General features: G+C 38.6%; 1 protein-coding gene across 23 annotated transcripts in view; it reads right to left on the bottom strand.

The window, feature by feature from the left end:
* CHD2 (chromodomain helicase DNA binding protein 2) overlaps nt 1-14,242 on the bottom strand; it is a 131,767-nt gene that overhangs the window by 50,771 nt on the left and 66,754 nt on the right. For 19 of the 23 annotated variants that reach the window (XR_012415467.1, XR_012415468.1, XR_012415466.1 and 16 more), the window contains 5 exons: nt 10,844-11,032; nt 6,198-6,360; nt 5,711-5,863; nt 3,532-3,603; nt 150-299 (listed from right to left, as the gene is read on the bottom strand). Coding sequence is in view for 13 of the 23 variants with exons in the window: in XM_073996791.1 (XP_073852892.1) it covers nt 150-299; nt 3,532-3,603; nt 5,711-5,863; nt 6,198-6,360; nt 10,844-11,032 (727 nt within the window). In the remaining 10 variants the exon portion in view is untranslated. Of the gene's footprint in view, nt 1-149; nt 386-3,531; nt 3,604-5,710; nt 5,864-6,197; nt 6,361-10,843; nt 11,033-14,242 lie in introns of all 23 variants that reach the window. The other 4 variants (XR_012415475.1, XR_012415472.1, XR_012415473.1 and 1 more) reach the window with 1 other exon arrangement.

Raw genomic sequence — 14,242 nt, 5'->3', positions numbered from 1 at the left:
CTCTGTGCTAGTTAACAAACAGAAATCAATGCTTCAGGGGAAATAAAGGCAAAACAGGGAAAAAGCATTTTGTTAACGTCCTGAAAGGGCTGAACAAGCCCCCTGGCCCCCCACTCTAAAGCAATTTCCAGAAGTCTCTTTATACTGACCTGCTTCTTCTGACCAATTCTATGCGCTCGGGCTTGTGCCTGCAAGTCATTCTGGGGGTTCCAGTCAGAGTCAAAGATGACGACTGTGTCCGCTGAAGCCAAATTGATTCCCAGGCCACCAGCCCTTGTCGAGAGCAGGAAACAGAAGTCCTGTACACAATGCAATATACTACTTTATGCAGTGGCCTTCTCAGAAACAGTTTCACAGTCCAATAAGCCCTTATACCTGGAAACCCCTGCAGGTGTGAAGAAAAGTGAGATATGATGGACAAACTTTATGGAGGCTAAAAGAATGTCAGGGACTTGATGGTAGAATGAATTTTCATTTGATTAAGAGGCAAAGTCAGTGCCATGAACAGGAGTAAAGTAGAATCTAATAAGGCAATGGGAGCGAGAGAATTAGTGTTACCTCCCGGCTACAACTAATATACAAGAAGTTAACAGCAACAATAATAAAAACAGACAAACAATTATCATGGAGATCTTTAACTCCAGGAAGTCACCTGTACAATTATTTTTAGGGAAAAGGTAGATTATGCCATGTAAGTCAGTTAGTATAAACAGAGATAATTTATTATATAACTATTTATGTTTGTTAGGCTGGTGAGAAATATAGAAACACCGCACTAAATAGATCACATATGGGAAGTGCTGAGAAGCACAAGATCCTCAATTACCATAAAACATGCCAAAATTATAAAAAAATCAAAACAGGTTTGGCTGGAGAGCGATGTGTGGAACCCCCCAGTAATGACAGTAGAGACTGGGCAGGCATAGCACACCTGCCTGCGTCTGAGTGCTCAGAAAATATGGGGGCAGGAGAAAAAGAATAAAACATATAAGCCGGGGGGAAAAGGTGAAATATTTCTATTTTCAGGGAATTTAATCATATACGTCAAAAGATGCCTTTGTGGCAGAGAAGTAGCACTGAAAAACTGGTAGTCCTGAGTTCTGTCTTGATAAATGGTTATAGTTAGCGTACACATAGAGATGCAATGAAAAGGTCTCCATGTTTTAATAGTCACATTCAACAACACTATGCCATAGAAATAAAAATGGAGACAACTGCCTCAAAAGATTTTTAAACAATTCCAATAAAGAAGTGATCAAAAGGTGTGTCTAGGCACATAATCTGTGATTCTTAGGAGAAATATTAAGCACTACCACATTCCAAAGAGAAGCCTAAAGATAAACAGTGGACAGTTTAAGATGAGATATCTAAAACAGATGAAATCTGGAGTTAAAATGATCATATCAACCAACAATCTGCTATATCACTCTTTAGCAAGGATAATGTGGATTATAATATGTTGTTTGCATCTATGATCAAGTCAACAAAGGTTAAAAAATTATAAAACACAATGCCACTAAGGGTAAGGTGGTTAAATAAATAAATGGTACAAGCATAAGAAAATTTAGAAATGTAAAAAAAAAAAAAATTTTTTTTTGAGACAGGGTCTCATTCTGTCACCCAGGTTGGAGTGCAGTGGGGCAATCCTAGCTCACTGCAGCCTCAAACTCCTGGTCTCAAGGGATCCTCCTGCCTCAGTCTCCTGAATAGCTAGAACTACAAGCACACAACACCATGCACGGCTCATTTTTCATTTTTTGTAGAGACAGGGTCTTGCTATGGGCCTAGAAATTAAGTTTTGTAAAATCTTTAATAGCATGGGGACTTTTTTTTTTTTTTTTTGGTAGAGACAGGTCTATCTTGACCAGGCTGGTCTCAAACTCCTGGTCTCAAGTGATCCTCCCCCATCTTGGCCTCCCAAAGTGCTAAGATTACAGGTGTGAGCCACCATGCACCTAGCCGCAAAGTATAATTTTGAAGGGAACAAAACTATATGCAACATGATCCGAATTAGGTAAACATATAAATGGTTCCATTTAGTAGGAAGGGAAATATACCCCCCAAAGACGTGAACAGCAAATTGTGTCTAGAATGAGGGTTTTTGTACAATTATTTTTTTCTTTGTACTCTTTACCATCTTCCCAATATTCTAAGTAAGCATATAATATTTGCCCCATTTAGTTTTTTAAAGGAATTTTTTAAATACTGCAGAAATGGTAGAGAACTTGTGTTCTATACAGCCATTATAGTGAGTGGGAATCAACTGAGAGCTATGCAAAAAGCAACTTTTTTCCCCCTGAGACAGGGAAATATGAAACATTCAACTCATACTATTTTTTAACCTAAGAGTGGAGAACACAAAATCAATTTCAGCCAACACTGTATGATAAAAATAGCAGACACTTAGAGCGCTTACTATGCGCTGGGCAATGTGATCGGTGCTTTATGTTGATTACTAAATTTAATTCTCACAGCAATATTATGAAGTGGGGTATCAGAATCATCGTGATTTTACACTTGAGGAAACAAGGAGCAAGGAAAGGAGGAATGGGAATTAGTTGATGACCGATGTCTTTAAATTATTCCATTCCTCTTATCCTTAATGAATCAGAGCCTTGGCTCTGAATAGATTAATGCCCAAAGCCCCTCAAGAAATGTTTAGACTACAGAAGTAGCCAGAATACTAGTCTAACTAGGATTTCTATACTCTAAAGGCAGACAGCAGAGCATTCTGAAGTAACAGGAACAGGCATCAAGAGTTTTCAAAGCCCTTCAGAAAGCTAAGTCTGTTCTATCTATTTAAAAAAAAAAAAAAACAGTGGCTCAGGCTCCAGAAATTAGCATTCTCTATGAAACACTTCTACTTCAAGTTGTCTCCACTGCTTCTTTTATCTCTACACATTATTACAGTTTTATTTACACCAGAACTCTTCTCTTCCACTTCTCTCAAATCCCATGGCATCTGATGATTTGATATGCACAAACTACAATGTTGTCATACCTTCTATTTCATTCTAAGTAGCTCTTCTATATGTGCACCCCAAACAAAATACTTCATAATGCCAAATCCAAGCTCGACACTGATTGTAAAATGTTGCTGTTAGCAAAAGCAAGAACATTAAGCCACACTATATTACAAGTCCAACAAATTCGAGATATGGCAAATATATTTTTCAGGACTTAGTCACCAAAAGAGTACAGAGATCAGAACCTTCTAATATTAATTCTATTGCCCAACCCTCCCCTACTCCTGCCTTACTGCTCTTCCAGGCCCAAGGATTTGGTATCTAGAAGCTACCAGGAGAACCACTCTGTTGTCAACCCAGAATAGGGGAGATAAATAAGCACATAGTTATTTTTCTGGAGTGACAACAAAATACCATATTTTATATGAGAGATTTCTTATTTTCTTCTCAAGGCAAAAGAATTGCACTATAAATTGTTTCTAAAACAGAATACATTAAGCTAGACAGACTTTCTCCTTGATGCAGAGCCCAAGTTGCTCAAATAACAAAGCCATGCATAGTATACCTCAGACCCATCTGCATTGAAGTGGTCCAGTGCCTGTTTTCGGATTTCTCCCTTGATGGAACCATCCAGACGCTGTAAAAATAAACCACAAGAAAACTGTAAGATAGGAAGATCAGCTACACTCAGAATAGAACAGCAGACTTGGAACCTTTATCACCTGAACACCCACTGAGTAAAAATAACTGGAACGCACTGGCAAAGCGCTATGAAGAAGCTGTGCTTAAGAAGCACACCCTACTTGACCTGAGCTCTCTAGTTACAGACTCAAGGTTACAAGCTTCTGATTCAAAGGGCTGTCTAGGTTTAGCCAAGGATCAGAAGGGCTGCCAGGACCTAAAAGAAAAAAGATGAAAACCCAACCTGTGCTTGAAGGCTGGGTTTACTTCTGTTTCTGTAGAAACTACGGAGATTAGGAAATAGGACCACTGGTCACTCAATAATAAGCTCCTGGAGAAAAATGATGCTTCTTAGCTAATGTGGCCAAAACTATCACTTAAAGTGTCATGCAAACAAAAAAATTACTTATGTAATAATTTTGTTTGAAAAACATTTTGCTGAATCATTGAAAATGCTATAATTGATCATACATCCCAGCTCTGCCAAAAATTACACTCTGAAATCATAGGAAAGTGTCCAAGCAGCTAAACTACACGTGAATTCAGGAGAGCCCCTGGCATTTATTAGCATACATAATTCCTTTATTAGAACATATGTCAGTTCTACATGCAAAACAATGTCACCATAGAGAAACCATTAACACGTAAAATACTAAATAATTATCACCTATATGCTGTACATTTTATAAAGCATTTCTCACTCTTTAAAATCATTTTCACATTTCATTCCCTCACAATCACCACTTGAGATGAACAAAATACTTCATTTTACAGAAGGCAAAACTAACCTGAAAGGTGACTTGGCTGGCAGCGGACTCTGTGGAAGGGCATACATCCCCAGAACTCTGCCCACCAGACCTAACTCAAGTCAACTCACAGGTGAGGAGCCCCTTACTTCTTTCTCACTGACTACTTACTCAGAGCCTTAAACCAAAGATATATTTAATGGGAGATTCAGAGCCTTTACTTGAAATCAGAAAACCTAATGCCCCCTTTTAATATACCCATTAGTAGAGGACATTAATTATCTAAAAGTCACTGACCAAGCTTATCTATTCCGTAGAAAGAAAAACGATGCATTCTTGATTTACTTGGTATCACAGGATTCGATTCACTGACAGAGATTGACTTTTTGCAATAGGCTGTTTCTTGATAACAACCACAGCCTTAAGCTATATTCTAAGACAGCAACTGAAAGACCATATAAGATATTATGGATATAACAATGCCTTTCAGGGTATTTTGAAAGACAATCTGATAGTCTTAAAGGTGGGCCTTCTTAGGAGATAATCACTGGCTCCAAGTTTCCACAATCCCAGCATAATTATGTGAGTTGGTAGAAGAGTTCATCCGTTCAAAGTTTAAAAAAAATGTAATAAATCTTAAAATCTACGCACTATAAACATACGCCAAGAGACAAGGTAAATTGCATATATGTCTATATGTCTATAAACAGATCAGAGAATAAGTTTCTACTAGATTATATACACCTAGAAAAATGTCATTACGCGGAAGAAACTTTTTCCCTGTAGGAGATAACTGTGTGAAGATAATAACTCCAGTTAAAAAAACTCCACAGAAGAAAGAGGAAGCCATCATCACTTACTTCAGGGACTAGCAAAGTTTTAAGTACCAGTGTTCTATTATGTTCCCAGCCTCACAGCCAGGGTCAACTTTTGGGGTGAACATCTGATACTGCCCTCCTTCTAGGATTTGGGCTTCTGGAATTGAGCTCGCACTTATTTCCTCTCTACTTTTACCATACACATGTAATAAGATGCTATCTGACATCCTTTTTTTCCTTGCCCAATCTTTGTCTAATCCTCCCCGCCCACCTTCGAAGAAAGAATGGTCTCCTCATGACCACTTTCATATGGTAGCCTAAAGACATGAAAGTAAAAATTAAGACACTCCTGGAATCTTAACCTTAATTTTTTTGAAACAAGAAAACTCTTACTTCCTACTTTAACAAGCAAAGTATACAATCCAATGTAGGAAGGTTGGGGAGGGGAGGCGGGGAGAGAGATTGATTCCCCCCACCGCAATTACTGAAATCACCTTACCTGGAAAGGATAATGTTTAATAGTTAGGTATTCAGCCAGGATATCCAACATTCTCACCATCTGAGAGAAGATAAGCACTCGATTCCCCCTTTCTCGAAGTCTTGTCAACAGTTTATCTAATAAAATCAGCTTCCCACTGCTCCTTATGAGGGACTGAAGATTTAAAAGACATTCCAATAATTACATTGAAACACAAATTTTAATCTTCCCTAATCTCTAAAAATCCATATTTTAAAAATCATCTTAAAGCTTTCTGAAGCCCTTAGCAACCTGGCTGACCAGCAATTCCCGAAATGTTCTTTTTCCCAATATCTGGGATATCATACTTCCCAAATCATTCTTAGTTACCTAACTTTTTTCTCCAGTTTTTAAAGCTTCCTTTGATGCTCCCTCTTAGGTCACCAAGCAGGAAAGAGAGCATTCTGATGAAAAGCACCTAGAGAAACTAAGTGTTTTTTTGAGAAAGTAATTATGAGGAACTACGTACCAAAAGAATCTCCTGTCCATTTTCCCTTTCATTTTCTTCAGGGGGTTTAATCAGATAGCAGTGGTTGCAACATTTTTTCAGTTCCATCACAATATTAAGAAAACCAGACGTGCTGCCTCTTGTTCCTTTGGCAAGAGCCTTGTAATTCCTGGTCAGAATCCACCTGCAAATTAATATGATAATGATACTACTAGATACAAAAAAAAAAAAAACAAAAAAAAACAGAAAGTTGTAGGTACCAGAAGAGTATAAGAAAAAGTAGTAGTATTGTGGGGAAAAGAAGAGGCCTAAAAAGGTTTAAGAAGCAAAGAAGAATATTTCCTTTTGTATCTTCTGCCATCTAATCATAATCTTTCACATCTCCAGTCAAAATTAGGAATGTTAAAGATTCTGCTGGATATTTCAACCTCACTGAACACAGGAATATTAGAAGAAAACAACTCTATATACACACAACACACACATGTGCTTTACACATATATAGACACACACACACACACTTCACATATTTACACATACTTTATACATATTTAAGTGTGTGTGTGTACACAAAGGCTGAGAATCCTAAATGTGAAAATCTAAAATGTTCCAAAATGGCACTCAAAACTTCTGAGTGCCAGTATGACACTCAAAGGAAATTCTCATTAGAGCATTTTACAGTTCTGATTTCCAGATTTGGAATGCTCAACTAGTAAGTATAAAGCAAATATTCCAAAATCTGAAATACTTCTGGTCCCCAAGCATTTCTGATAAGAGACTCAACCTGTGTGTGCATGTGTGAATGGAAAATGACTGTCACTGAAGCACTCTTCACTGAAATATAAAACTTGGAAATAAGCTAACATTATGAGGTTAAATAAATTAAAATATACCATAAAATAGAGGCTATATGTCCATTTTAACATTGTAAAAAAGTATTTTATCTGACAAAATATTTATCAGTATGTTTTCTACCCAAATTTGAAGGAGAAATACAGATATATTCATGTATAACCATGTATAATCCTTAACCATAAACTCCAAAATATTAAAAGTACTTTTTTTCCTGAGTGGTGCAATTTCTTTATCCTTCTCTTAGAAATCACACTTTAGGAATCTATCTCAAGGTCTTCACTGCAGAACTATTTATAAAAGTGGGTAAAACAATCTAAATGCCTACCACAAGGAAACTGGTTGAATAAACCACATTGTATATCCTCAATGGAATACTATGCACTGTAAAGGCCTATCTCTACAAGCTACTATGGGGTGCTCTTCAGCATGCATCATTAGGGAAAAAAAGCAGAGAAACGTGTATATGGTATGCTACCACTTATCTAAGAGAAAGAAGGATATTCAAAGTTAAAATGCATTAACAATTAAAAGTTAACGGAAGGATAAGCGTTAAAATGTTAAAAAATAATAATTACAGACCAGGTGCAGTGGCTCACAGCTGTAATCCCAGCACTTTGGGAGGCCGAGGGGGGCAGATCACCTGAGGTTGGGAGTTCGAGACTAGCCTGACCAACACGATGAAGCCCCATCTCTACTAAAAATACAAAATTAGCTGGGTGTAGTGGTGCATGCCTGTAATCCCAACTACTCAGGAGGCTGAGGCAGGAAAATCGCTTGAACCTGGGAGGCAGAGGTTGAGGTAAGCTGAGATCGAGCAATTGTACTCTAGCCTGGGCAACAAGAGTGAAACTCTATCTCAAAAAATAGTAATAATAGGCCGGGGGCGGTGGCTCAAGCCTGTAATCCCAGCACTTTGGGAGGCCGAGACGGGCGGATCACAAGGTCAGGAGATCGAGACCATCCTGGCTAACACGGCGAAACCCCGTCTCTACTAAAAACACAAAAAATTAGCCGGGCGAGGTGGCGGCGCCTGTGGTCCCAGCTACTCGGGAGGCTGAGGCAGGAGAATGGCGGGAACCCGGGAGGCGGAGCTTGCAGTGAGCTGAGGTCTGGCCACTGCACTCCAGCCTGGGCGACAGAGCGAGACTCCGTCTCAAAAAAAAAAAAAAAAAAAAAAAAAAAGTAATAATAATTACCTGTGGGGAAAGACGGACGAGAACGGAGGGAAGAGGGAATGAAGCTACATTTCTTTGAACATACCAGGCTTTGTAGCTTTGCCTTTGGAAATCTACAAATATTATAAATAATTTAAAAACAAAATTAAAGCAATCCCTAAAAATAAAAACTACAATGAAATAAATAAATCTATGTATCCATTAGTGGCCTAAACAGACAGAGGAAAAACTATCTTGAGTACTTTAAAACTCTCCCATTTCTTGTGGTATATAACCTTAAAAAGCAAAAAAAATAAGTAAAAACAAAACCTGTAAAAAGAAAATCCTGTTGCAGTGAGCTGAACTCACGCCACTACACTCCAGCCTGGGTGACAGAGTAAGACTCCGTCTCAAAACAAGAAAGAAAATCTTAACCTGTTTCTACTATTCTTATTATTGGTGGTATTATTAGCTTTGTTGTATGTATAGAATGAATTAGCTAGGTGAGGTTGGGAAGTGAGATTTTTAGTATAGCATGATATCAGTAAGATCAAATAAAATATCTGTGGTACTGTTCATCATGTATTTTTACCATTAAAAACAAATTTCCCAATTCTGTCCACTGAAAAATATCTGTCAATAATGTTTGCTGCAGTTGCAAAGAGCACCTAGGGCCCAGTATGTGGTCTCCAAATACCATTTCCTCATCTTTGCCATAGTCCATAAACCATCAGAAAGAGACCAGTCTTCTGAGGCTCCTTCAGACTCAACAGCCTTGGACTCCAGGGTACTGCGGAACCCGACAGTCTATGAAGTTACACCTAGAAGCAAGGTTTGGTGGCGACGGGCGCTGCTCTACAGTGAAAAGTGCAGAAGGGCCTATGCCTGTGGACAGGGATTGCAGGGAATGCTGGTGGCCCTGAAGTAACTCTGCTCACTTTCTTTGGCTCTCTAGTGCTTTCCGCAATCTTGCATGTTGTGCAGCCTGAAGGCAAGAGTATTAGCCAGGACTCTTAAACTGCAAGTGATAAAAACTCAACTAAATCAGTTTAAGCAAACTGGAAGTATCTAGAGTAGGCAGAAAAATCATATGATCAATCAACATCCAAAATAGCATCCACCAACTGACACATTCATGTTGTTACTCAGGTAACACTATTTCCCCTTTTACATTTTATAGTATTAAACTATTTTCAGAGGAAAAACAAAAACAAATATTTCCTAGTAAAAGAGTATGCAGAACTTCTTGGATATATGGCTGACTCTAGTTCTGGCGCAGGAAATGTACAAGACGAATGTGGAACACTTTATCATTCCAGATAGCAAAGAAACTATCAACTACTATTATGGTTATGTCAAAAGGACTCCAAAAACCAACTTGAATAAGTTCCCACTAGCTAAAAATGGGACTGTTAGAGCATGAATATGGATAATAACTGCAACAGAATTAACCATAAATAGGTGTAACTGATGAGTTCATAATTATATCAAAGTAAACCTCACTGGTCAAAACCTTTGAAGAAAAGTAGATCTTCTCCTCTGAAAATGGCGAAAATAAAAAAGAATCTTATTCTGCCTTTCCTATATGAACTGTTCCTCAGCTGACATGGGAAAGTTTCTTTTTATAGAAGTATTCCACCTAATAAACAAGTGAGTGATAAAATTTGAATATCACCCTTTTGAACTATCTAATGAATTAACAGATCTAGGCAATGCTCATCATTAGTCATTAACATCACAAAAAAAAGACATTTATCCTGTGAAAGAACATTCCTCTGCCTCTAAAGTCACACTGAATCTGAGTCTAATCAAGCCTTTACACTTACTTGTGAGTATACAAAAAACACAGTTCAAAGGAAAAGTGGTTTTAAAAAAAAATTTTTTTTAATAGAGATGAGGTGTCACTGTATTGCCCAGGCTGGTCTCAAACTCCTGGGCTCAAGCGATCCTCCTGCCTCAGCCTCCCAAAGTGCTGGGATTATAGGCATGAGCTACCACACCTCGCTGAAAATATTAAAGAATGCCATGGAGCTGCAATCAGCAAAATCCAGATTTTGAGAAAAATCCTCAAAACATAAATTCAGTTTCCTGACTCAAAAAATTTATAAGGCAAGGAAAAATAAATTAATTAAAATATACTTAAGAGACATACCAACCAATCAAAATGCATGGAGCTTACATCAATCCCAAAACAAGCAAAATGGCACATGCACAAACGGATAGATATATATATATATGACAACCAGGAAAATGTAAACACTAGACATTACAACACTGTTAAGGAATTATTAAAATTTTTTAGACATAACAACAGTATTGAAATTTTGCTTAATAACAACAAAACGTTGGGAGGCCGAGGTGGGCAGATCACCTGAGGTCGGGAGTTCAAGACCAGCCTGACCAACATGGAGAAATCCTGTCTCTACTAAAAATACAAAAAAAATCAGCTGGGCATGGTGGCGCATCCCTGTAATCCCAGCTACTCGGGAGGCTGAGGCAGGAGAATCGCGAGACTCTGTCTCAAAAAAAAATAAAAAATAAAAATAAAAATAAAAATAAAAATAAATAAATAAATAAAAAATATATATATATATCCTATCTAATAGTTTCATGGTACTGATCTCAATCCCTTTAGGCCTAACCCAAACAAGAACTTACTTATAATACTGTTTCTGAAGGGCTGACATCTCCACCCTGAGAATCTGTTCCACTTTAGCAGGAAGGGATTTCTCCACATCTTTTTTGACTCTCCGGAGAAGGAAAGGCTCTAGCACCTTATGAAGACTCTGGTAGCCATTCTCTCTCCCTTTCCCATGGTCTTCTTCAAAATCTTCCCAAAATTCAAACCTAGGGAAGAAATAGTATAGTGTTATTTAGCCACATTGAGGAAAAGAAGAATGGGGGGAAAAAAACTGAAAAAAATGAATCTTTCCCATAAGGAAAGACAAAATTATCAATCACTAGAGCTCTTAAGTAGAAGGGAAAACAAAAAGGGGAAAAGCAAAATGAAATCAACTGCATCAGTCTACACTGGATAATACCATGTTTCCAATTCTCAGACTGAATTCAGAGTTTATAAAATATTTCAGTCTATCATGTAACCAACATCATCTAGAACTACCCAGTAACTACTCAAAGCACATGCTCTCTGGTAAGATGGAAGGTCAGACACAGCCGGTGCCAGTACTGCCAATGGACACAACAGCCTCAAGAGAGTCACCGTCATTTCTGAACTCATAAGTAGTCATTTCTTTTTTTTTTTTTTTTGAGAGAGTCTCGCTCTGTCACCCAGGCTGGAGTGCCGTGGCGCAATCTCGGCTCACTGCAACCTCCACCTCCCGCCTCAGCCTCCTGAGTAGCTGGGATTACAGGTGTCACCACCACACCTGACTAATTTTTGTATTTTTAGTAGAGACAGGGTTTCACCATGTTGGCCAGGCTGGTTTCGAAATCCTGACCTCAAGTGGTCCGCCCGCCTCGGCCTCCCAAAGTGCTAGGATTACAGGTGTGAGCCACCATATCCAGCCATACATTTTATCAGGTATTGTGAAGTGAAACAAAATCAGCCTTAGTAACACCTGGTATGGCCTAAAACAATCATCTACAGGAAAGCAGATAACATGATCTTTTGGGGTAGAGATTTAAAGTTGTCATTAAAGCCTACAGCCTGATAAACCTAAGGTAAACTGTATTTTCTCACACTGCTATGCTACTAAGCAAATACTCCGAGAACACAAAATAGGTGAGGAATTAAAACCGATAATTTAAAATGCACAATGAAAACTGAACTATCTCTGGCCGGGCGCAGTGGCTCACAGCTGTAATCCCAGCTCTTTAGGAGGCTGAGGCATGCGGAGGTCAGGAGTTCGAGACCAGCCTGGCCAACATGGTGAAACCCCATCTCTACTAAAAACACAAAAATTAGCTGGGCATGGTGGTGAGTGCCTGTAATCCCAGCTACTCGGGAGGCTGAAGCAGGAGAATCACTGGAACCAAGGAGACGAAGGTTGCAGTGAGCCAAGATCATGTCATTGCACTCCAGCCTGGGTGACAGTGAGACTGTCTCAAAAAAAAAAAAAAAAAAAAAAAAAAGGAAAGAAAGAAAACCAAACTATCTCAATGCTGGAGATGATACCTCACACACTAAATGTGTGAAGTGACTGGAAATCAGTAGAAGTAGAAATATCACTATATCAGGCTGTTTTCTGAATACCTGAGAGAATTTCAATAAGCTAATTTACCTAACACGTTATAATAAATTAAAACTTTACTAATCTAAAAAATTAAATGTAAAGTTTATTTCCAAGATTTACTTCCTCTCTGTTTTAGGCAACCAATATTTTCACCTGCCTACAGTACTCTTATTATATTAAGGGAGTTAATGAGACACTAGTTCTTTTTTTTTTTTTTTTTTTTTTTTGAGACAGAGTCTCGCTCTGCCGCCCAGGCTGGAGTGCAGTGGCGTGATCTTGGCTCACTGCAAGCTCCGCCTCCCGGGTTCACGCCATTCTCCTGCCTCAGCCTCCCGAGTAGCTGGGACTACAGGCGCCCGCCACCTCGCCCGGCTAGTTTTTTTGTATTTTTTAGTAGAGACGGGGTTTCACTGTGTCAGCCAGTATGGTCTCGATCTCCTGACCTCGTGATCCGCCCGTCTCGGCCTCCCAAAGTGCTGGGATTACAGGCTTGAGCCACCGCGCCCGGCCGACACTAGTTCTTGATCTACAAATACTGAGGAGACATAAGTATCATTTATTTGTTTATTAATTGTCTATGGCTGCTTTTCCTCTAAACAGAGAGATGAGTGGCTAACAATGATTGTATGGGCTATGAACCAAAAATATTTACCATCAGATTCTTAATTTTTTTGTTTGTTTGTTTGTTTTAGAAAGAGTCTCACTCACTCTTGTTGCCCAGGCTGGAGTGCAGTGGTGCGATCTCGGCTCACTGCAAGCTCCGCCTCCTGGGTTGACGCCATTCTCCTGCCTCAGCCTCCCAAGCAGCTGGGAGTATAGGCGTCCGCCACCATGCCTGGCTAATTTTTTGTAATTTTAGTAGAGACAGGCTTTCACTGTGTTAGCCAGGATGGTCTCAATCTCCTGACCTCATGATCTGCCTGCCTCAGCCTCCCAAAGTGCTGGGATTACAGGCGTGAGCCACCGTGCCCAGCCTACTATCAGATTCTTTAGAAAAAATCTGCTGCCCTGAAAACAATGAATAATTTATAATATTAGATATAGAAAAGGTATAAGGTCATAGTGGAGATGTATAAAGACACCATGTTACATCTAAAGGTTCCTATTTTGGATATATTCCTGCTATCAATTTCTGTATTTAATATTTGTCTCTCATAGAACTAGAAAATATTCTGATCTTTATAACTTTCCAGAACATGGAATTTTAGAAAAATAGGTTACTTTAGTGAGGACCAACAAAGAAGGAAATTAAACCAAAGCAGTGAAAATGGTATGCTAAAAGTCACACAGTAAATATGTAAAAGGAAAAGTGCAAAAAAAATTAAGAGATTGGCCTAGACCACAGAAACAAAAATTTAAAAAATCATCCCAACACTAAAACACACAATCTCTGAAATACATGCTATCAAACTGAATTGTTTTGTGGGGTAAGTCTGAAGCATATATTTGCATATGATGGTCTTTATAAGCCGAATTTTTCAATCTTGTCATATCTTTTTCTACCCTTAATACCAAGTTCCATGCTTTGCAAACAGTATGTACAAAACAAAGCTACTGATTGATAAGTATTCACAATATGGTTAGTCATCATGTTACTCCCTGTCAGAGCCACCCTGCATGAAAGGCACTTAGACTCTATACTAAGGAAACAGAATTTCAGTTGGTTAAAAAGAGGACTAACTTTTGGATTTTGAAACAAAAGCCTGTAACATTTGAGTGGGGAAGTTCAAAAGCTATTTGACTAAACCTAATTCTCTCCTTTACAATAGTTTTTCTTCAGTGGATCCTTTCTTCAAAAGCTCTGTAGAGTCCTAAGGTACCTCAGGAACTTCTGCTAAGGATGAGGCAAAATACTTCACAAGAC

Source organism: Macaca fascicularis, chromosome 7 (assembly GCF_037993035.2).
Source record: "Macaca fascicularis isolate 582-1 chromosome 7, T2T-MFA8v1.1".
NCBI lineage: Eukaryota > Metazoa > Chordata > Mammalia > Primates > Cercopithecidae > Macaca > Macaca fascicularis.
This window is presented reverse-complemented; position numbering and strand designations above follow the sequence as displayed.